The 24,414-nt window shown below is 33.3% G+C and overlaps 3 protein-coding genes across 3 annotated transcripts; all 3 read right to left on the reverse strand.

Moving 5' to 3' along the window:
- Positions 1 to 4,733: 4,733 nt before the first annotated feature.
- LOC147412120 (uncharacterized) lies at positions 4,734 to 5,687 on the reverse strand. The gene is made up of 2 exons (XM_086456516.1): positions 5,241 to 5,687; positions 4,734 to 5,133 (listed from the first exon to the last, which is right to left on the reverse strand). Exons 1-2 carry the CDS (start codon positions 5,531 to 5,533, stop codon positions 4,845 to 4,847), a joined length of 582 nt encoding a protein of 193 aa, XP_086312642.1. The 5' UTR covers positions 5,534 to 5,687; the 3' UTR covers positions 4,734 to 4,844.
- A 6,900-nt stretch (positions 5,688 to 12,587) lies between these two features.
- On the reverse strand, positions 12,588 to 15,043 carry LOC147412121 (profilin-1). Its single transcript, XM_086456526.1, has 3 exons — positions 14,831 to 15,043; positions 13,355 to 13,492; positions 12,588 to 13,036 (listed from the first exon to the last, which is right to left on the reverse strand). The coding sequence occupies exons 1-3, from the start codon at positions 14,951 to 14,953 to the stop codon at positions 12,902 to 12,904; spliced, it is 396 nt and encodes a 131-aa protein (XP_086312652.1). The 5' UTR covers positions 14,954 to 15,043; the 3' UTR covers positions 12,588 to 12,901.
- A 3,028-nt stretch (positions 15,044 to 18,071) lies between these two features.
- On the reverse strand, positions 18,072 to 22,785 carry LOC147412122 (profilin-1). Its single transcript, XM_086456535.1, has 3 exons — positions 22,540 to 22,785; positions 21,198 to 21,335; positions 18,072 to 18,533 (listed from the first exon to the last, which is right to left on the reverse strand). Exons 1-3 carry the CDS (start codon positions 22,660 to 22,662, stop codon positions 18,399 to 18,401), a joined length of 396 nt encoding a protein of 131 aa, XP_086312661.1. The 5' UTR covers positions 22,663 to 22,785; the 3' UTR covers positions 18,072 to 18,398.
- Between the last annotated feature and the right edge of the window lie 1,629 nt (positions 22,786 to 24,414).

The raw sequence follows: 24,414 nt of genomic DNA on the forward strand, positions 1-24,414 counted from the left end.
AACATAAAAAAGGTCTTTATGCTATTTTTAGACTTAACAGATTAGCAATATAAACGAAAAATGAAAACAAACAAATTAAGGAGAAAACTTTTGTGATCAACGAAGAAGTTTATCTGATTAGTGCTGGAATAGCCACTGCGAAAAATTAACAGAAATATCAAATCTGACCTTCCTCTAGATCAACAAAGATGTTGATCTGATTAATGCTACAACAACTACTGAGAAACTAACAAGAACATCAGAGGCAACCCATATTAGGATTCAGAAAAACTACTGAGAAAAATAAGAAAAAACATAAATCTGACTTCAATCCATGGTTTCAGAACTTGGTTTGACGTCTTCACATAACTAACAAGAACATGGTTTCAGAACTTGATTCACCTCAAAACCTCTAGAAATAAAAAATGGTGAACATAGTAACAAAGTTTAGATTCGAGGAAAAAAATGGTAGATTACGTAGTGGATCTTTCCGTTATGCACCACTTGTATACAATCAATCAGAACTACTAGTGTTATAACTCCACATCATATATTCTCCTGTAAACTCTAACATCTAGATACTCCACCCATAAAACATAAAGAAATTTGATGAAAATTATTTAATTTCTTTTATCGTATATTTAATTTTCTAAATATTCTTTTGCTTCGATGATTTCCAATTAAGGTGAATCAATCCCAATACAATTCCATATCTTCGGCAACCCAACAAGCGCAATTGACTAGCGTTGCTCCATACCCTTAATATCTCACGTTCAAAGATGTTCCATTATTCCACTGATCTAATGCCGAATTACACAAGAGTTTGGTCAATCGATCTCATTCACCAATTGAATTTTAAAACTAAAAGAAAAAGTTATAGATTGATTGTCCTTGTGGCGTTCCTGGTGAGGTGGATTTTTAGATATCCTCTAACAGCCATGGTTTTAAATCTCGTGCAAGACTGAGATGACTTGCCAGAGTCGTCTCGGTTTCATTCATCAATGATACAGAAATACATGGTGTCTCAACATTCACATCATCTTGTAAGATAAACAAGATGTCTCGGGCGACTCAACCGAGTCAACTAGGATTTTGATTAAAATAATTAAAACATGATTTTATGATTAAACATTTTCTAATTTATCTTACTTTATGAAAAAAATTATAATTATTTTAATTTAAATATATGTAAATCTATCAATATAAATTAAGAGAAACCCTTTTAAAGTATTTTATAATTTCAACTTTGTCCCTACAGTTCTTTTAAGACATTTTAAAATTTCAAAGTTATCCCAATTTCTCTACTATAAATTCAAACATGGTGGAGAGAAATTGGGTTTTTCTTCTCTTAACGACTTTCTCTTCTCTCCATTTCTCTCAATCCAAACATAATGACCAAGATCTAAAATCTTGCATCTTCAACCTCTTCACTAAACTTTGTTTGAGTTGAGAGAAGTGGAGAGAAGAGAAACTCAGTTTCTCTACATCATGTTTGGATTGACATAAGAGAAATTTAGAAAACTTTGAAATTTTAAAATGTCTTAAAAAGAGTTTTAGGGGCAGAGTTGGAATTATAAAATATTTTAAAAAGGTCTTTCTCTATTTCTCATCAAATTTCTACACTTTTGGAGAGAAAGAAAACTCACCATTTTTTGTCCTCTCTTCTCTCCTCTCCCGACTTAACAATCCAAATAAGAGAACATGAGAGAAACTCACTTGTTTTCTCTTCTCTTCATTTTTCTTAATCCAAACACAATTAAAGTTTTACCATTCTCTATGTACTTCTTCAACCTTCAAATCTCACAAATAAGATTAGATTTTTGAAATAAAAGATGATCAAATTTTAAATGAGAAAATCAAAGATTTTCTAAAAGAGATTAAGGCTAGATTGAGAATAATGGATTGAAGATAAAGTTCATTTGTTTAAAACTAACTTTTTGAAAAACAAGAAAATGCCTTGATTTGGGGAGAAAAAAATCAAGGATTTTCTATCAGAGATTGAGATGATGATTCTTATAGTCCCATATTGGACACAAATTGCCTTGTCTCACTCTTCACTCATTGTCAATTGGTTTTGAGTTGGACCCTCAAATTAATCATAGTATTAGAGCGGGCCTTTCTTTCCTCCACGTCATCCAGTTCATATCTCCACGTGCTTTGACCCAATTCGACCCTCACGTGTGGGGACGTGTTATAGTCCCACATTAGACACAAATTACTTTATCTCTCTCCTTATAAGCTCCTGGGCCTCTCTATTCATTGTTAATTGATTTTGAATTGAACTTCCAAATTTATCTAGGATAAAAATGATGTATAGAAGATGAGGGTTTAGGTTTAAATTTTTTACCATAAAGGTTGAAGTTGTTGTCAATAGCTGATTTTTGAAAGAACGATCCATACGCTTTTTAGTTGCAGATGGAATTTGGAAGATGAGACATTCTGGTCATTTTAGATTAAGTTGTAATAAGAGAAAAAAAAAAAAAACCAAAGTGTGAGGTGTGTTATCCATAACAGGATTTTCACTAGAAGGATTACACTCTTTTTAATGATCTGATTGAGTCAAATGGGTTATAGGTCAAATCGGTCAACCCAGACCCTCAAATGGTTTATGGGAATGTGCAATTGTATATCTCAAGGAAAAATCAATGGTTCTATGCACATGCCACATTAGGAGAGTATGTTAGAGGAGGGAGTCAGATTATCACTACTCTTGTAGGGTCTTGTCATCGTGTGCCCTTAAGGGTAAGTGTTAAAGTACAATAAATACCCTTTGAAAATTGGATTTTGTATAAAAAATTCCCCTAAAAAAACTTTGTTTTACCAAAATATCCTCAAATTCCAATTTTGAAGGTGTAATTATTGTACTTTAACGTGTGCCCTAGGGCACACGTTAACAAAACCCACTCTTGTATTATATATGGGTCTTGTAGGGCACACGGTAAAATGTATTAGATACACCAAGGAAACAAGCACTTGGGGGTAGTTTTTGTCAAAAATAAAATTTTTTAGGGTAATTTTCTTACAAAAAGTAGATCCCAATGTGTATTTAATGCACTTTAACGTGTATCCTTAGGGCATACATTCACAAAGTCCAATATATATTATGTTGGTTGTTTGTGTCTTTTCTAAATAAAATGCTCTTTTAACGATTTCAAAAGATCGTCCTGGACTTCATTGTTGCATTTTGGTGGATCTTTTTTTCTTTTCTTTTCTTCTGATGAGATTAATCCTACGGTCACGTACACTGCCCCCTCTGAAAGTCCTACATGCAACTGGTTGAGTCAAGGGTCAACTAGACCCTGGAGGGTGGCCCCAAGGAACTCATAGCTTCGTGGGGTTTCAAACACTTGAGTTACCCTTCCTGAGGAGCGTATCAAGGTTTGGCTTGCCAACCTTGGGGTTGTATTTTGGTGGATCTCCTAAATTAGAGTCGTGATTTTTTGACGCCCCCTTTGATATATGCTCCTTGACGTGGCATGGGCTAGAACCATAGATTTTTTCCTAGGGATATACAATTGTACACCCCAATAAATATGTGCAGTTGTGTATTTTGAGGGAAAAAATATATGGTTCTAGCACATGCCAAGTTAGGGGTCGTATGAGAGCGTATTTCAGAAAATATGATAATATTTTGATTTGATATTTTAGCCATTTTGTAAAGAGTTGTGATATTCTGACTTGAAAATTTTCATTCGGCCTGTACTTGGTCAATGGGGCAAGTGCACTAAAACCATAGATCTTTTCCTTCAGGATACATGTGGAAAAAGATCTATGATTCTATGCACTTTCCATGTCGACCAAGTACAGGCTGAGTGAAAGAATTTCGAGTCCGATTATCATTTGTCTTTTGTAAATATTGAATCTAGATTGCATTAGACAATGTACCCACTTCATTTATGCCTAGAGAGAGATCACGAGAGTTTCTCGACAAGGGAAAATTGCCTCTGCAATCTGTTTTCAAACACTTGTTCATTAATTATTGTTTTAGAGTAAATCTGATCGATTGCTTTAGAAGTAGTTTGTCTTGTATATCTAATTTTAGAAAGTGCAAACATTTCTACCATAGTTAACGAGCATGACTCTACTCTCTTACCCTTCTCAAGCCCCTTTTACCGACGCCCTTGACGCTCATTATGCAGAGTTCCCAGGTTGCTCGCTCATCCAATGTTCGAAGAGACATGATGTTGGCTCTAATGTCAAATGATATACACAAATTTAATGCACCAAAAGCTCCAAGGTGTTTGGAGAATGTTTAAAAGCCCATCTATCTTTGGGGACATAACAAATAAATGATCTATTCTTAGAATTGCCAGTCTGATTCTAATTATTTGTTTTTTTTTTTTTTTAAACTTTTATGTAGGTAAGTTGGACTTGAACCCAATTATTTGTTGGTATCTCTCAACAAATTCAACCTAAACCCAAATTATTCATAGTATTAACAAATAAATTCTTAAATTAAGAAAAAAAATCACAAATCACATTCCAATCCTAATTTTAAGTTTGCATTAAGTTGTTCAAACCCTAGATGTGGGGGTGGATCTCATACCATTTGTAGCACACAAACAAATATACCAATAACGCCTAAGTGACGATGATGTGAAAGTTAAGGCCTTATCCATTGGTGTCTAACAATTGTGAGTCCAACCCCTCGGATTTCTCCTTTTGGAGAAGTGCCCTTTATTTTTTTTTGCAAATTCCCATCATATAATAACACTTCTTTCAAAGTTGCAAAAATAATCTGAATCTTCAAGAAATTTTAAAAATAAATAGAAATCAATTATTATTTGTTAAAATTTCCTGTAGATAAACATATGATCTTAAGTTGGTTGGCAGTAAAATCATGCCAGCTTTAACAGAGTTTCGCTTCACAAATTCCTTTGTACATGAAGGGGAGGCCTAAAACTCCCACTGAAGCCACTTCTCTTACCTAGTAAAGAAGAAAATGAACCCCTTGAAGCCTTCTTTGATATGATCTTGGAACAAGTCTTAGGGGCAAATGATTTGTTTATATCCAATCCACCCCCATAGCTCTTACATGTCTTCATCTTCTTTCTATAAGGATTCGCCCTTTTAGCAAGATCTTCTATACTCCTCACGCTCGATAAAGATGTAAAGGACTGAGATTTGCCTTCAAAATGCTTAGAAAGTCCTCTCCTGCAAATATCAAAAGCCCATCAATCTAATTATTTAGTAAGAAGTTTTGATGCTTTAATGATCAACAATAATTAGATTCTCTAACAAAATCGTCCAAATTTACTCACTTGATGGGGAGTTGAGCCATTAACTCAGATAATTCATATAAAGGCCCTTTAGAAGATTGTATCGGTGACGACGAATACGATGCCGAAGAAGATGCATCTTCTATTAAATCCGACGTGGACGATGATTCAACAGAAGTCGTCAAATCTTCGAAGGAAGATGAATTGGATCCAATGTCAAAAATATCATCATCACCATCCATGATCACCCAATGATCATTTCGCACATCAGTGGAACGAAAAACATCAATTTCGATCTGGTGATTCTTGAAAATTTGATTAGTGCCTTGACCCATTGTGGCAATCAAACCTCAGGTAGCTAGAGAGAAAGAGGAAGAAAAGATGAAGAAATAGTTTACAGGGTCTTAGACCAAAAGAAAGACACCTTTACACACATTGGGTAGGTCTATGAGGGAGCATATATATATATATATATATATATAGAGAGAGAGACATGTTCTTGTTGAATTCTTGGGTTTTATTATAATTGAAAAAATGGAGTTGTTTATGTGAAAATATATGGTGGGAACGAAAAAGTAGTAGTTTAATTGTTTTAATCTTTTAAGTATTATTGTGGCTTTATCTTGAGATTCGACATTATCATCTTTATGGTTTGAATTCCACACCCTTCACATTGTACTGAGGAAAGAGGATAAGGTCTAAAGTTTGAAGGCATCCATATATCCAAGTCACCATCTCTGCCCCCATAAGAAAAATACCCTTTTTTTTATTTTATTTTTTATATTTTTAATATTAAAGCATTAAAGTAAATCTAGAAGAGCATTTAGGATAAATTGAAGAGGCTGTTTTGGAGGACTAGAGTTTCTTCCACCAACCCATATTTCATGTAAACAAGATAGATGTCAAAGTATCAAAATTCCCCTATTTTATTTTATTTTGTATCATTCTCGACGGGATTCTTCTAGATTTAGTAAAGGATTTTAGGTAAATCTAGAGGCCATTTTGGAGGATTTAGGTATCTTCCACCAGCCCATAGTTCATGTAAACGAGATGTAACATCAAATGTCAAAGGATTCTTCTAAATTTAGCAGAGAATTTTATGTCAAAACTTTGAATGTAGACGCAATTTTGGAGGATTTGGGTATCTTTCAACAGGGCTGTAAATGGATTAGATCAGCCTAGACTTCATATTTGGATCGAGGGTTTGGGTTCAATAAGGATCTATTTGACAATTCTGTAGTGCCCTGATCCGATAAAATGTCAAAAATTAGGTAAATAATGTTATATATTTTGTAAAGAAATCGGATTTTATCAGATCTAGACCTGTATAATTATTATCAGATTGGATTTGGATCCTAATATTGAGATCCAATAAAAATTCAAACCAATCCGATTCTTGTCAGATTTTTTCCTCCGACCCCATATTTCATGTGTGTGAGATTCATGTCAAAGTCTATGAGCTGTCACAAATTTATGGTCAAACAAACATAGTTTCTAGATTAATTTAGATTAGGAGATTATGGGGGCCTCTTGAAAATGATTCAATTTTCAAGGAGGATTAATGATTGAATAATAATTTGCAAAATAGGAAGTCTTCACCCTGTCAATACTCGGCTGACGTGTCATGGACATAGAACCATAGATCTTTATCCTCGGGATATATAACTGTACATCTTTTATAAGAATTTGCAATTGTGTATCCCGATGAAAAATCTATGATTTTGTGCCACATCAGTCTAGTATTGATGGAGTGAAGACTTTCTAAGTAGAAAATCAGCACTCTTAATTATTAGAGCTGTTTGGATTAGTTTTGGGTAGATCCAAGAATGGATTTAACATAAAATAAATAAAATGTTTTGAAAAATTGGGGAAAAAATAAAATAAAAATATACTATTACTTAACATAAGTAAAAAAAAAAAAAAATTACAAAAGTATCACATTAAAATAAAATATAAAATGTTTTTAAAAAAAATTGTAAATAAATTGCTGATTGAAAATTCGTTGAATTAATTGTGAATTTTTTAAAAAAATCAAAGAATTTTGTCGCTATGATTCGGACCAATCCCACCTGAATGTAGGCTCGATATTATTGGATTGATTGGATGATCAACTAACCCGTTCCATTAACAACCCATGCATATGAAACTAATTGTGAGAGTGGGCCCTAGATCTAGTGATATATGCAATGGAAAATTATTAATCAAGAAAATACAAGATTTATGTGTTTTGTTTGAGCTTATGTCCACGAATGAGAGATAAAAGAGATTTACTATGTTGAGAATGATTACAATTCTAATCATAATTATAGATTTATTAATATAAAACTAATTCTCCCAAATCCAAAATGTAATGTTTGTCCTTACATCAATAACAAGTGGATAATAAATTAAAGGTTATAAGAAGGCCAAGAGAAAGGCCCAAAATTAACTTTAATTCAAGTAACAAGAGCAAATTATGTGAACCATCTCGAAATGTTTCATTTAAGATATTTTGATTTAAACCATAGTGATCAAATATTGACCCTGAACTAATGAATGTATGTTTCGAGAATATTTTTGGTCTTGAAACATTTTGATCAAGATTATTTTGATCTTTCTCCTAATCGAAAATTATCTTGAGATGAGATTTTAAATCTATATTTTGATCCCCCAATCAAGTTTCATTTTTATCAGATATTAAACTTAAGACTCGTGCTTGGTGACACAGGATTTATTGTGATTCTCACAATTTTGACATGGACATGCATACATGATCCTAGATGATTTTTACTTGTATCACGAGAAAATACATCTATGATTATATACACATCCCACGTCAGACTTGTGAGAATCAACATTTTCCTAAACTTAATCTTCTACGATAAGAATGTAGATTCCAAAATAAATAAAAAGAAGGAAGTTGCACAAGAAAAGTCAAGATATAATTCCCTCATAATTATGAGAAAGGAACTCAAAGTGACAATAAATTATGAGAAAGGATTTCATTGGCACTAAATCTAACCCTAGAATAATTAAGACTAAAGTTCAAAGGGATTGACTTTAGGAGTAATTAATTATCGAGAGTGAATGGGTCCCTCTCTATAAAGTGAAAGATAGCGAATAAGTGAAGGGAGGATAAGCGAAGTGAGAGATAGAGAGGATAAGAGAGTCGACGCGTGTACAAGTCACGGTGTTGATGGGCACTAAAAGCTCCACCGCTTCTTCTAATCCATGTATCCCCCACTTTCTTATCCACCACTCAACATGATTGATTAGTCCTGTCCCATCCCTTCAAATAATTAACCATTCCGTACCCAACTAATATATTCTCTCTAAAGAGAAAAAACTCATGAGTAGGGACAACGTTTTGTTGAAGAGAAATTCTATCGGCACTCCAACTTATTATTACACCCTAATTACTTAAGTTATTTATTACTCGGTTGCTCACCAATTAAAAATTTACGTGCGTCAATTAAAATAGGAATAACATTTCTACATCAAAATTCTCATCATGATGCTTGCACAAGATTTAATTAAAAAAAAAATTCATGAACTCTCGTTATTAAGAATAATCCATCAAAAGAACAAATTACCATCACGACTATCAATGGATCGATTCCTAAGGAATTTAGAAAATCATTATATTTGTTTCGATTAATAGAATTGGAATCAAAATCATCAAAAAACATAAGTACCATCGGTTTTGATTCTTATGAATTGAATGAGAAAAAAAAAGTATTTGAAATCATTATAATTTTTTTTTTTAAATAATTAGTATATTGTCTACAAAATTATTGACTTAGTTATAATTTGTTATACTAAAGATATAAGTTCATGATTTTTTTTTTTATAAATAAAAATTATCTTATTTAAAAGTAATAAATTTTTAGAAGAGAATTGATTTTAAACTCCAATCAATAATTTATATTAAAATAAATAAATAACTTAAAATAAATAAATAACTCTAATCGATTCAAATAAAAAAAGAATTAGAACCAGGGGTATTGGTTTTCATTCAATTTCGGTTAAATGGGTACCCATTGACACTCATATCGACATCAACGACGATCATCTACTCTGATCTCTTGATATTGACCTCGTACTCTTCTCTCTTTGATATCTCTCCATCAAATAGAGAGAAAAAAAAAATCCAAACCTAATGTTCTTTTCTGAGGTGGGAGTATGTTATTCTCACCCTATTACTTTTTTATTTTTTAAATTTAATTGAGGTGTAATAAATAAAAGCTGGAGTGCCAATAAAAGCTACCTTTGTTGAATATTTGAGATCATTTAAAAAAAATGTATTTTAATCTTTTTTTTTAAATAAGTAAAGTTATTAAAAAATATTGTGAAAAAGTCTATTAAAACAAAATAGAGTTTATACTTGAAAAAAATGAAAAGATTTTACCACTTGTGGTTTGTTTATTTTACCCAACTTTATTGATTCCAAACCCAAAATAAAGCAAGATTAGGTGAAAAAATGTTTTAGTTGAGGAAAAATTCCATTTTAGGATGCTCTCACGATTTCATTTACCTCTCTTGGAATGAAAAAAAATCATGATTGGGATGGTGGACCCGGACATTTCGTGTGGGTGTAGAAGACCTATGATGAAGAAGGTCCTAATAAAAAATGATTAAGAATCTTTTTGATTCTTGATAAGATTCAATTGAGAAGAATAATTTGTTCGATCGAATGAATTTGATTTCAATTGATTTAACCCAACCAAGTGTAGATTCACCAAACAATCTTTATTTGTTCTTGTGTAAGAAAAAGGAATAATGGCATTTTAATAATTCAAATACTTGGAGGGTATATTGAGTATTTTGGAATAAAATCAAAATTTCACCTTTACTTCACCATCAGTCAGTAAAAATGACTTTCAGTCAAGTGGGATAAGATATCTAAATCCCTAGAAGATTTTCAGAGATTTATGATTAGAAGTTGAAGAAAATGATATTTAGATCATTTTAAATTAATCTACGAGCAAGACTCATTTTGGAGGCAATGTCGTCTTCAAATGGGACATGTAATTAGTTAAAAACACAAGGGTATTTCAAAGTTGTATGTGAGAATGGATGATCTACGAAAATAATTTCCTGATTTTTATCTTCTAATTCGCTGAAACTAGTTTATGGACTTGGAAAGCGTTGTCCTCCAAAGTCCCGACTTTGAGACGACTTAAGGGGTATTTATATAATTTTTGAGATGCCCCTAGGCCTAGGTAGGATGATATATTAAGGTTAGATGATCGAGTCTGACTAGCCTTACTAAGTCCGGATTTTACCCTTACTAAGAGTCCTTGGACTCACCTTGTGGGATCCAAAAATATGCTTCGGATTCATGGTTTTTAAACTCGGTATTTGGTCTCGTCTCGTTCACCTCTGATACCGAGTTGACTCGGACGATACGTCTCGTCTCGTCGAGTCGTCTCGTTCAACATTAAAACAATGGTTTTTAACCATTTAAAAAATCTGAAAAAATCAGGAAAAATTCAGAATTGATTCCTATTAAAAAAATGAACCCCTCAAAAAATATATAATTAAAAAAAAATTATAATATACCTATCAATCAAATTCAAGGTAATTAAATAAGGGTCCCGTTCAATGGCTAATTTTTTGGCAAAACATTTTTCAAAACATGAGTTAGAAGTTTTGGAATGGGCTGATTTTTGGTGAAGATGATCTCTACGGTGAGGAGATTATCATCACCAAAAATCAGCCCAATCCAAAACTTCTAACCCCATAAAAAATAGTTTACAAAAAATGGACGGTCCACGATTTTTCAACTTGTAAACATGGGTTAGAAGTTTTGGAATGGGCTGATTTTTTGTGAGGATGATCTCCTCACCATAGAGATCATCCTCACCAAAAATCAGCCCATTCCAAAACTTCTAACTCATGTTTTGAAAAATGTTTTGCCAAAAAGTTAGTCATTGAATGCTACCCATTAAATAAAACACATGTTTCCTAAAGATTAGTATAAATTTCTACTGAAATTTTCATCAAAAAACTTCTAAAGAAAAAATAAAACAAATTATCAAAAATACATTTAAGTATTTATCACAAGAAAGTAATAATATCACTCAATAGCTATTGCTTGTAAAAATAAAATAGAAATTTTCATTTTTAACTTTTTTTTTCACAAAACTCGGTTGTCTCGGTTAACTCGGACGAGATTTTGAAAATCTCGTCCGATACAACTCGTTTGTCTCGCGAGTTAATGTAAAATCTGTAATATCTCGGATATCTCGTTTGTCTCGGACGAGTTTTGCGAAAATATCGTCCGAGACGACTCGCATAACTCACGAGACGCGTTCGTCTCATAACTCATTGTGAGTTGGTCTCGTTCACCGCTGATACCGAGTTAACTCGGGCGATACGTCTCGGTCTCGGACGAGTTTTAAAACCATGTTCGGATTTGTAGAGGATAAAATTCTATGAATTTTGAAAAAGGTAAAAAAAAATCCAAAAGAAATTATTTTTCATTGTTGAATTTCAATTTTAAATTTGGGAGTTATGTGGAGGTTCGACAACCATCTATTTTCAAAACCTTGGATCAAGTACAAAAGAAATTGTTTTGTGATTGTTTTTATTTTTTATCAGAGTTTGACGGTGAAACTGAGGGTGCCATGGTGTTGGATTGCTGATGTGATAATCCAATCGTGCAAGATGAACCTTAGTAAGTAAGACTTAAAATCTTCCTATGTTAGTAAGGAATATGTTTCTCTAGAAGATTTTCAAAATCAAAATGTATGAATTTAGATTTAGATTTGTTGTCCTTGTTGTGAATTAAGTTTCTGAAAACCCTTTAGGCCGACAAGAGAGCTTGAGACTACTTACAAATGTACTTGTAACTTGTTTATATGCTTAAATTGTACATATAATCAAACTGATCTAATCAATGTGAACCAATATATGAACTCGAACAAAGAAAACCATGTGTTGAAAGCATCAATTAAGTTTCAAGATTTCAAGCACTTGAGCTGATTATAGCTTCTACGGCCAGTCTGTTTGAAACAATTGAACATGATGGCCTCTATTATATGAAAAGTCCAATGACATTTGCTCAACAAGAACTCTAGTCTTCAATCTTTTGAAAACTGTAATTTTTTCTTTGTAAGTGTAATATATTAGATTAGGTTGTATTATACTATAGTGCATACAGATAACACTGTTTCATTATCTAATTAGATCATGTTGTGGTGGTAATTGTTTTTGGTTGGTTTGTCTAGCTTTAGAAATTGTGAAATAAAGAATGAAGAGGGAAAAAAGAAGAAGAAATAAAGGATATTAGTGCACACAGTAGTAAACTTTTGCAAAAATACAAAAGCTTTAGATCCAGTAATTGATTTCAGAGACACCAACAAATGCCAACAAATATGAGGAAATAATCAAATCTAACAAACACAATTGAGAAACCAAAAAACTCCCAAATAAATAGATTAGAGATACCACACTTAAAAATCCACAATAACCACTTCACTTCCATAGGGAGAGAAATACAAAGAGAGTTGAAATAAAGGAAAAACCATATCATCATCACCTTCCACAACATACCAAACACCTTCTGTTCCAACACAGACTTCTCCATGAACACAAATTATGTAATATTATTTCATTGCAACTTCATTACAGAATAGATAGGTAGATGCAAGCCAGCCAATGATAAAGAAACCAAAAAAAGAATAGTGAGAGAGTAACTTGTGCACGAACCAAAGTGGGACTTAAAGACCCTGATCGATGAGATAATCACCAAGCCTCTCAACAATCATGTTGCACTGGCCAGGTGTCATGGGCTCATCGTAGACACCGATGATTAAGGCCTGATTTGTCTTCTTGACAGTAACACCACCGGCGCCCTGCAAATGAAGTACAATGGAGACACCAAGAAGAAACCAGAGAACAGTAAGACCTTGAGATAAAAAATAGTGCGAAAATCTAACTGTAACATTGTCCCAATAGGATTGTTAACTTTAACAGATCTCTTTTTACTTATCGTGAAAGAAAGGAAAAAAAAAAAAAACCAGACGAGATTTTTGTAACACTAGACAAAATGGTGAGGAACATAGCTTATCCCAACAATTTGGGGTTGGCTATCACTTATAATAAATAATTATTTTATGTTTTGAAGAAAAATATACAAGTCCGTTAGCTGGGATAGTATACAAAATAATTACCTTCTTTCCACGAATGACAGCCCCAGCCTCGCCTTGGATCACCATATACTTTGTGCCACCAAGGTATAAGCCAGTCGGTGCAAGCGATCCAGGCTCATTGAAGTCGTTAATGATGGCAGTTATTTCTTCGGGCTTAAACTACATCACCTCCAATGTAACATCAATGAGAAAGGGTTTTTAACGGAAAAGAACAACACAGATCACTCTCTTTCAGCAATCAGACATACATCCTAGTTAAAATTATCTTTGAATAGAACATAATATATTGACAAATACAACAATAATTATCTTAAAATAGAACATAATATAACAAAAACTACAACAATAATTGAAACAGGATTAAAATATTTGGCACCCAATGGTTGGGTGACAGATTGTCTATATAGACTTCCTCTGCTCATATCTCTAAGGGGGAATTTCATTCATTTATGAGATCCATCTATCCATCCTGATGCAGATTCATATTCACATTAATTAATTGTGACTTCGGCATCATATGCATATTAATCCAAGTTTTGCAGAGCCGTCAACGGAATTCCATATTATCTCAAATGAGATTGAAATATATATACATCATATGTTGCACATTAGGAGTTCCCTCGAAATCAATCTAGAAGAATATCACTCATCTAATAAAACTGATAGAGGCGAAATTCTCAATCACTACTATACAAAATCAAATTTAATGGACATGAGAGAGAATGGGTATCAGATTATTATAATTATCTTTTGTTATCATGGTTTTAAAAGTCGTTTTGATTTCTAGTCTGTGAACAAGACTGAGTCATCTCGGATGAATTTTCCAATGCGTTTGAAACGTCTCGTTCAACAATGAGAAAAATGAATGTGGATTTTAAATCTCGTCCAATACATTGACTTGTCTATCCGTCTCATTAGTAGAGATACAAGCGTATCAGACGAGTCATCTGACAAGATTTAAAACCATATTTGTTATGGATAATGGGTTATCAATTATCACATTTCACATCGATTTAAACATCAAATAGGACAAATATAACCAACAAAAATAACCCAATTCAAAACACCCACTACAATATTTAATCTAACAAAACCGATTGACATAATCCAGAAGAATATCATTAATCTAATAAATAAACAAAATTCTCTACAATAACTTTACAGCATCAAATCTAATAAACATTGACAGAAAATGGGTATCAGATTATTATAATAATTATTATTTTAATAGATAATGGGTATCAGATTAGCTCATTTCAGATCGATTCAATAATCAAATAGGACAAATATAACGAACAAAAAACAAATTTTCATCTGACCATATAAAACTAATCATCCATTCAAACAAAAACAATACAGATTCCTGACAAATCCGATATTATCTACAAAACCCATCAATAATTTCCAATACCCAATAAACATAAAACCATAACAATCAAGAAAAAATTGATCTTACAGATCTAATTATGAAGCAGAGTAGAGCAGAAAATAGCAAACCTGAGGGAAGGACGCGCTCTGGGCCCACACACTGCCATCAACCCCGATGATCGCTGCGGCCTTGAGATGATGGCCTTCGATTTCGCACATCAGATGCTCATCTACGTAAGTTTGCCAAGACATCTTCTACCGATTTTTTCTTCTTCGATTCGATCTCTCTATTCTTTTCTCTCTGTTGTTTTCTCTGTATGTGTGCTGTGTGCATCTACGTGTTGTGTGCCAAGAGAATAGTTAAATAATAGCGTCAAATTTACGAAATGTGGCACCCAAAAAAAATGGTAATTTTGAGATGCCCCTAGGGTTTTGGTGAAATTTAAAGATACCCCCTTTTTTTTATTATCAAACTGACAGCATGTCCTTGACTGAATCAATCTTCCACGAAAGACTAATATAAATTGACCGAAATACCCTCTTCTTTTTTTTTTTTCGTGAGGAGTATTGAGTAATCCTCAGGGCACATTCAGTCCACTCACCCCCCACCTTCTTAAGATTTTTAAAATTTTAAATACAAGAAAGTCTATTAGAGAGAATCAACAAGTCTTAGACATATTGGCTAGGGCATCCCTCCAAAAAGAGAGAGATTTGGAGTTCAAGTCCCTCTCACTGGTCACCTTTAGGGATCTATCCTTGCTTATCTAGTATGTGTGGTTTGTGGGGTATTGCATGTACCCAAGGTATTTAGGCGAGATATGATGTTCTAAGACGTCAGTTGCCTCGTCTCTGCTAGTTGGGCCTATAAGTTCGATACCCTTGTAATTGGAAAACTTAAAAAGACTATCAAAGAAAGATGAAAATAGAAAGAGATCTAAATGAATTTGGAAGCATAACATATAAGATTAGAGAATTCTTAATCAAGAACAAGAAGGATATTGAAATTACTCTAAAAAAAGAAAGAAGAAAACAACAAATCTATAAATAGGGAAATTGGTAAGGTAAATGACTTTTGACTTTGTTCTCCGACTTTACTTTTTTTTTCTTCTAATTTTCACTAATTTAAGCACCAAAAGGTTTTGATCTAGGAACCCCTTCTAGCTCTAAGACTCTTTGCATACTTACGCATGGGTTGAAAAAATCAAATGGTTTGGCATGAGTTTAAGGTTGAGAACATTTCGAACACATGCATCTCTACTATTTTAAAAGAATAATGATTCTTGACTCTCTCCCTCTAACATACTCCCCCATACTCTCCTGACATGGTAGGTGCTAGAACAAATTTTTTTTTTAATGGGATACATAACTACACATAGTTATGGGGATGTGCAGTTGTGAATCCCAAGGAAAAATCTATATTATAACACATGCCACATCAAGAGAGTATGTCAGAAGAGGGGGGGGGGGGGGGTTAGAAAATCACGAGTCGTTTTAAAAAGCAAGACTTAGTTATAATTTTGTCTTATGCATGAACATTTGGGTACTTTTCCCATTATATAATGCTTACGACTCTAGGGCAAATTTTATGATTATTTTATGGTTTATAGCTGTAGTTATAATGATTTGCAATGATGTATTCATTACTCCCTTTTGAAAAGAATCAATCATTATCCACTTAGATTACGGACCAAGAACTATATAATTTTGGAGAGATTCTATTGCCACACCAACTTTTACCTATTACACTCCAATTAAAACTAAAGAAAATAAGTGAATGGTAAACAACTATAGAAATTCTTTGAATTGAGTGTTGTATTGTTTTGTAATATTGAGATTATAATTTGAGCAAAACTTTTGTAATGTTTGAAGAGTGTGTTTTAATCTTTAATTGGAGTGTGATAAATAATTAAAGAAGTCGAGGGTGTAATAAGTAAGCATTGGACTGCCAATAATACTTTTCTAATTTTATCACTTTTTTATTTTTTTTCTTTTTCACTCAATTATTTTTTACATTTTATAAGCAAGCATGGCAGTCCTTCTTGATCATAATTGAATAATTTTGAGGCATGCCCTCCTAGGTTTTGGTTAAAGTTATATGTCGCATGCTTTCAAATCGATGCCATACCTCTTTTATTTGGTATTTCCATGAGAAACTATTATATTAAATGATTGAAACGCCCTCATTTTCAATTTATTGTAAAAAATCTTTTATTTTTACTAAAATACCCTCAATAGAAAGATTAAGTAAAAAAAAATGTTATCTATTTTAAACTTAAAATTTTAGGCCTTCAAACTTTCAAACCTTAATAAGAAGATAAGATTTTAGACGGGTCAAAGACAATGGCTTTTGGGAAGAAAAATTATAGGCTTTGACAAGGAATGAGAAATAAGATTGATGATAAGGCTGAAAAGGGGTTAGAAGAACTTTACCATAGAGTTAAAGAATGGATTCTTAGAAGAAAAAATAAAAATAAAAAATCAAGGGGTTTTTTTAAGACGTTGAAGATGAAGTCATTTCAATCATTTTATATCAATATTTAGTGAAAGACCATAGTCAAAGGGCATTTCATCAATTTCATTCCCACAGAGGTGTCTCTAAATTTTAGCATAAGTATGAGGGGTACTTCCAAATTACATTTTTTTTCTGGGTCCCATTGTCAATCGATACTTCTAGGTGAAAGAAACAGCAGATTTTCTAGGGACATATATTAATATAATAATAACTTATAGAATCCATAAGAATATCTCTCTGTATGTACAGCGTCAAACGTAATTTGTATTTTTTCCGGTGACTCAGATATTTTATTTCCCATTCCCACTACATAAAATATCACATAATCATAGATATCTTTCGTACAGTGTTACACGTGGCCACGTCAGTACAATCAGTCAGCATTTTCTTTATATATATATAGATATTATAAAGTGAAAATGATTTAGTGGATCTGTGAGTAATCCATCTAAACCGGGGAATCAGATCAGGTAAATGCTCAAACCATATGGCCAATTTATTACGACCCCCAAAACATATGAACTTGACTTGCCACACACCATCACCATGCAAGTGCTTTCTGTGTATTGTTTTGATTCATTCATGTAATCTGTGGTATTGGAGTTGGCATTGAGAACATTGGTGCAAGGGAAAGGGGGAAAGACTATTTTATTCCCCTCAAGAGTGAAAACTGCCAAAAGAAGGATAATCGAGCGAAAACTGTGGTTAACGATGGCTGTGGGACATGATTATGTTACAACTTTAAGGAGATAAGGACTTTTAACTTTCTGCACCTATTTACTTCTAACGGATGTAATTGCCATTGGGTTAGCATCAAGAATTTACCAACCCGATTCCCCTTATGCACCACCCAAGGTGTTGGAGTCAACAACTGGAATATTACCACATAAAATCATAAATTAATGTTTATTCGTAACATAATGGTGTGGTAATATCACGATCCCTAAACAAAAAGCCCAAGGCATACATCTTACTACACAAAAATAATGAAGAGAAGTGAGATCAAAGGACCTATGTGACACCATCCAAAAAGGTTATTGTCTGCAATAACTTCATAGCCACAAATGGAAGAAGATGCAAGCTCAGAACCAAACAAATAAAAAAATGAAACAAATAAAAAATAAAAAATGGCATCCCTTAGGGTAAAAGAAAAAAAGGTAAGGAAATCATGAAAGCAGGCTGGGCCTACAGGCCTTGCTCAATGAGGTAATCCCCCAACCTCTCAACAACCATGTTGCATTGTCCTGGAGTCAAAGGCTCGTCGTAGACACCAAAAATTAGAGCTTGGTTAGTCTTCTTTATCGTAATTCCACCTGATCCCTGCCAAATGGAATACACATGTACAAGTGCAAACACACACACATGTGAGAACTTTGCTTCGGAATCTACATTCATCTCAGGCAGGCCACTTATATAGATGGAAACGTCAATAAAAACAATTCAATATTTATGAAACATCTAGATATTGAGATAATGCCGTTGAAATCCAACAATCTATACACTTTTGGGTATCATAGGAAATACGTTCTATTGCATGTATATCTAACTAAGATTATTTAAGAGGTATTATTGTTATTATATTATTTTTTTAATAATACTTTCCCTGGAGATTCTGCTCTGTAACAATGGATTGTCCGTGTTCATCCAATAATTGACTATAAATATAAGTACATTGGATTCCATAGTCCAAAAAAGCGCCCAAAAGACGATAACACTTTCTTGACGGGATTGATAAAGAGCAAAAGCAAAACCAATCCAGGCCCGTGTGTTTGCTTTCATGTGTGTCTGTGCTGGATTCTGGCCTAGATTACTAACATGCACTTAATGGGGGAGGACCCTCTTTGATATGATGTTTATAAAGTGCAAGCTGGTGCTGGAAGCCATGCTCAATCTGGGCCCCCTTTTTCAATAGTCCAGTGAAGAGTGAAAGCAAACTGAAAAAAGTTTGTTAGGGGCATAGTATAAAAAAAACATTTTTTTTATATTATGTTTTGTCCCTCTAATGAATAAAATAAGCAAAAATGTGAATTTTTTTTTTCATGGAAGAATTTGTTTTTATGTTTTAAATGCAAAAAAACAGATTTTTTAACTAAAAATAATAATTTTCTTCAAACACATTTTTTTCACTTGTGATTTGGTTCATGAATGTGTTTAATGTGAGATTAATGTTATGATCATTAGTAAATAGTCTTTTATTTTGCTCAAAATATATGTTGATGGCTATACTTGTTTAGCATCATAGCATGTTTAACAACGTGTGGAAAAATGTTATCGTGTATAAATATTCAACTGTATGTTTTTGAACAAAAATACATTGAAAACTTAGAATAAATGTCTACTGAGTATGTATTACCCTTTTCCAACGTTTTCTCTTACCGTTTTAAGCCCATACCCCTACTTGGTGACTATGGTTGAGGACCATCTCATTTGAGATTTATAATCGTCTATTATTTCTACAGGTGGTTCTATTGAGTGACCTAATCAATAAAAATGAACCTATTGATCTCAGAAGGTGCACTTATTGTTGGATCCACCAACCCAAAAAGTATGAAAGATGCTATTCGAGGAAAATGGAAAGTCGAAGGAGACTTAAGTGTGTGCTAGTGTTTAAAAAGCATCTACATAAGATTTCAAATTCTAGATACATCTGGGTCTTAGTATTTATCTTGTACTGGGTTACGGTTATGTGAAATAGCACAACTAACACAAAAGAAAATAGGAAAAAGGAAAAATACAAAGGTCCTATATATCATTTAAAAGATCTCGTCCCGAGGCACATGACGCTTATGCCTTGAGGCGATGCACAATGTTCTAGAACATTGTGGCATTCACATCAGTTGACTTATAGGAAGCTTATGCCTCACTAAATTGAAGCTTTTAAGCCTCAAGGCATGTAGTGCAAGCAAAGCTGAAGCCTCAGATCAGCAGGCTTGACATATAATATTTTTATTTATTTTTTATTTATCTCTTATTATTAACTTCTATCCTAAAAGTAACCCTAAAGATGAATTTAATCTTTTTCTTCCTTTACTTTACTCAATCAATCTAATTTATACGGTGCATGTGCCATCGGCCTATAAGTGTTTCTAATTGACTTTATTACTACATTGATAGAAAAACATACCATGTTAGAATGCCAAAAACTTAAAAAACTAGAGCTTTATGTGAGAAGGCCAAAGATTCTTATTGAAACACCAACCATAATAATCAATCTCATTATGTTTGCTGAAAATTTGTACCTAATTTATTTGTTGGTCGTCCAATCGAGGTATGATATACATCATTAATTTGAAGACGAGTAAGACCTGTCCCATGCCACTATAAATAGATGAAATCCCCACAACTTTTCTGATAGAGAATGTTTATGATGTGTTGGCTGCAAATTACAACAGTTTTCTCGGTTGGTGCAACTCCAATCAATCCGAAATTACAGAAATTTGGTTAGACTCCAAAAATCTGTTCTTTTTGGGATATGAGACAATCTAGCTATCTATTTGCTTAAAAAATCAGTAATGTAGTTTTTTTTCCCCTCTTATGTTTCTATCCTAAATTTCAGATCTTCAAAGTTTGTTTAAACCAGATATATTAAAAATTATTGAGGGTAAGACCCCCAATGTTACAACTTGTGGATTCAACATAGGCCTTGACTCCCATATCAATTTCATATTTTACACTTTACAAACCTTACTTCAAACAGAACCCTAAGTGTTTTACATCAAATTTGGTACCATTGCAAGTTGTCCTGCATCATTCGTCTAAGTTTCTTCTGCCCATTTGGCATGCTGAGGACATATAAAGCACATGAAAATGTCCACATACATATGTGCCCATGTGGTCTGAGCTTTAAGTATATGGTTACTTTAAAGCATTGCATACTAAAAATTGCATCTACCATAAATAAATAAATAAAATTGAAAGTTGAAACGTATGTAACAAAATAAAAGTACGACAGTATGAAATCAAAAGAGTCAACAAAAATATCACCTTCTTTCCACGAATCACAGCCCCAGGCTCTCCTTGGATTACCATGTACTTTGTGCCGCCAAGGTACAATCCAGTTGGGGCAAGGGATCCCGGTTCAGCAAAATCATTCATGATGCCAGTAATTTCTGCAGGCTTCAACTGCAAATAAAATATCCAAATGGTTAATAGTTCAAACTATTTAATTAAAAAATGAAAAAATATCAAAATGATTCTAACTAAAGATCATCCAAGATTGATACCATCATGACAACAAATAAATTAGAGAAGCCTACAAAGAAACTAGCAAACCGAGATTCATCAAAAACAGAAAAGGCTAACAAGACATTTCAAACATTAAGCAATATCAATCATCTATGAGCAAGAAACGTCAGCTGTAGGTCACCCGCTACAGAGACTGATAAGTTTGGGGGTCCAACTCAAAACCCATTGGCAATGAGTGGAGAGGCCCAGGATCTTATAAGGAGAGAGACAAGGCAATTTGTGTCCAATGTGGGACTAAACTCAACACGACCCTGCACGTGTAGGCCGGACTGGGCCAAAGCACGAGGAGATATGAACTGGGTGACGTGGAGGTGAGAAAGACGGGGTCCAACTCAAAACCAATTGGCAGTGAGAGGCCCAGGATCTTATAAGGAGAGAGACAAGGCAATTAGTGTCCGATGTGGGCTAAACTCAACAGAGACAACTAACAAACCTAATACAAAGAGGCTCATTGGAATCCATTTTGAGCAAGTGCCGCCATGATCAGAATCAGAGTACTATTGTATTAGGAAATTACAAAAAAAAAAAAAAGGCTAAATACCATCACTATTTGTGTTTTTCATTTTGGATTTTTTTATTGATAGGTACATTATAAGAATTATTGGATCAACTAAGCAAAGCAATTCAGTAATTCAATCCTAAAAAAGAAATCGAACCTCACATTCATTCAAACCAAGTAGTTTTCCATGAAATGAACTACATTTTCACAGATCCCAAAAGTGCTGATCTTATCATGTTGTCTGTCCATTCGAATTACATAATCAACACATATCCAACAAAATCAACTATAGCCAAAGCTAATTGATCGCCATTCATTGACAATGAAAATCTGATATAAACTACCAGATCAGATATAGATCAGCTAAATAGAATAAAATTAAAAAAAATATATATATATATAATCAAATATATCATCATTCATCACTGGATTTGAACAAACCAACAAATACTCAATCAATCAAAATTTGGATTAAATCATAAAATCGAACTCTAATAAAATTAGAACTAAAACAACCAAAATCATCGCCATGGAGTTCAAATCAATCACCATTCACCAATGACAACAGAGAGTGAGAGAGACCTGAGGGAAAGGCTCGCTCTGGGCCCACACACTACCATCGTGACCGATGATCGCAGCGGCAGAGAGACGTTGACCTTCGATGTCGCACATCAGATGTTCGTCCACGTATGTTTGCCACGACATCTTCTTTCTTCTCTTTTTCTCTTCTGAGATGAGATGAGATTCTCTTTCTCTTCTCTGTGTTTTTTTTTTTTTTTTGAAGTTATATATGAATCTATCTCCCTCTCTTTCTTTCCTTAAAGAAATTTGTGTAAAAATTAAAAATAATAAATAGAAAATTTTGCTTTGAAACGAATGGGAGGGATATGCGATGATGGATCTCTGATCTGAAGTTCGCTCAACCGTCCATTCAATCCGATTCAATGTGTGGCCTTTATTAAAGGAAAAAAAATGCATGAATATGCTCATGGTGTTGATCATAATTACGAAACGACCCCTGTCAAACTTTCCGTTCTTGTACTTCGAATTGGAAATAACTGCCAATAAGCACATCATTGAAAGGGGATCAGAACCGTCTATTTAGGTCGATCAATGGGTCTCACCCCCATAGTCACAATATTGTCCCATTTTTTACTAATTTTTTTTGTAAAATTCTACAAATAAGTAAGGGACTAGTCAATTAAATTGACAATTCAATGAATTAATTAGTGATTTATCGATTAATCAGGGAATATGACAACATATTATCCTTCATCTTCAATTTTATTTTCTTCAACAATCAAATCATACGAGAAATGTAATATTTTAGGGAGGATAAAGATGATGGGTTTGAATTAAGAACACCATTTGTATATTTTGCAAACTATTTCCTGTTTTTGTACTTTTATTATTTTTTTTTAAATTTATCCGAATTGACTTAATTGGAACCCAATCAAATAATTATCAAATTTTAGGAAGGACCTATTTATTGATCTTGAGTAAGGAAAATGCTGAAATGCACAGCGTTTTTACTGCTATTCTCACAAGTCTGACGTGGGATGTGCACATAGCCATATTTATTGTCATACGAGTAAAATCCATCTACAGTTATACATGCATCTCCAAGTCAGAATTGTGAGAATCACAGTAAATACTATGTCACCCCACCACGTCTCCTTGAGTAATGTTCATTGCGTAGAACATGCTTAGACATGGTATGCTCTTGAACTTCCCATGATGGGGCGTGCAGAAGGATATTTCAAAATTTCGATAATCCCCTCCCTGGTGTCATGTTGAATGTTTGTTAGATCCAAGAAATTGTTCAAATCCACCTGTTATATTGTCCAAGATTCGGGGTCAACGACTTATGAAGAATGACTCATTAGAAAACACAAGATCCCAACAGAGTAAACACAAAATATACTATTGTCAAGATTTATACATATCTCAAACATACTTATTCCGGTGACAAATCCTTACCGTTGTATTTCATTTTTACATTGTTGGGATTGGGATTATGTGTTTTTTTCATGAGTCATTCTTCACGAGTAATAAGATACTCCATTAATGAATATTTGACTGATTAAGTCCATCACTTTATAGTTTCAAACAAGGAAAATGATAAACTGTCTGCGTTCGACACTGAATTGGTTTGTCAAACAAATCTATGGTTATCTGTGCGCTAACACGTCAACTCGGTGTTGAATGTAATGTCGAATGCAGTAAGTGTAGCAATATTCATATAAAAATTTGTTGGCCACTACGATACTTGCAAAATTGGTGGGCTTTGACTTTTAGGCCCGATTATACAGATGGATCCAGCCAAGATCAAGAGTAACGATCATCATTCACAAGAAGCAATTATTCACAATAATTCAAGGAGGGTCAATCATTTGATAATATAAAAAATCGAAATTAGCTACACCCAATTATCTTCCATTTTTTTTTTATTATACT

Source organism: Akebia trifoliata, chromosome 1 (assembly GCF_017979445.1).
Source record: "Akebia trifoliata isolate Shusen 1 chromosome 1, ASM1797944v1, whole genome shotgun sequence".
In the NCBI taxonomy this organism is placed as follows: Eukaryota; Viridiplantae; Streptophyta; class Magnoliopsida; order Ranunculales; family Lardizabalaceae; genus Akebia; species Akebia trifoliata.

Excerpts from the sequence above, each read along its gene's own strand:
- LOC147412120 (XM_086456516.1), bottom strand. The coding sequence starts at position 5,533 with ATGGGTCAAGGCACTAATCAAATTTTCAAGAATCACCAGATCGAAATT. Across the intron at positions 5,134-5,240 it reads ATGGCTCAACTCCCCATCAA|GAGAGGACTTTCTAAGCATT; the intron begins GTGAGTAAATTT and ends TGATATTTGCAG.
- LOC147412121 (XM_086456526.1), bottom strand. The coding sequence starts at position 14,953 with ATGTCTTGGCAAACTTACGTAGATGAGCATCTGATGTGCGAAATCGAA. Across the intron at positions 13,493-14,830 it reads AGAGCGCGTCCTTCCCTCAG|TTTAAGCCCGAAGAAATAAC; the intron begins GTTTGCTATTTT and ends GAGGTGATGTAG. Across the intron at positions 13,037-13,354 it reads CTGTCATTCGTGGAAAGAAG|GGCGCCGGTGGTGTTACTGT; the intron begins GTAATTATTTTG and ends CTTCATTTGCAG.
- LOC147412122 (XM_086456535.1), bottom strand. The coding sequence starts at position 22,662 with ATGTCGTGGCAAACATACGTGGACGAACATCTGATGTGCGACATCGAA. Across the intron at positions 21,336-22,539 it reads AGAGCGAGCCTTTCCCTCAG|TTGAAGCCTGCAGAAATTAC; the intron begins GTCTCTCTCACT and ends TTTTATTTGCAG. Across the intron at positions 18,534-21,197 it reads CTGTGATTCGTGGAAAGAAG|GGATCAGGTGGAATTACGAT; the intron begins GTGATATTTTTG and ends TCCATTTGGCAG.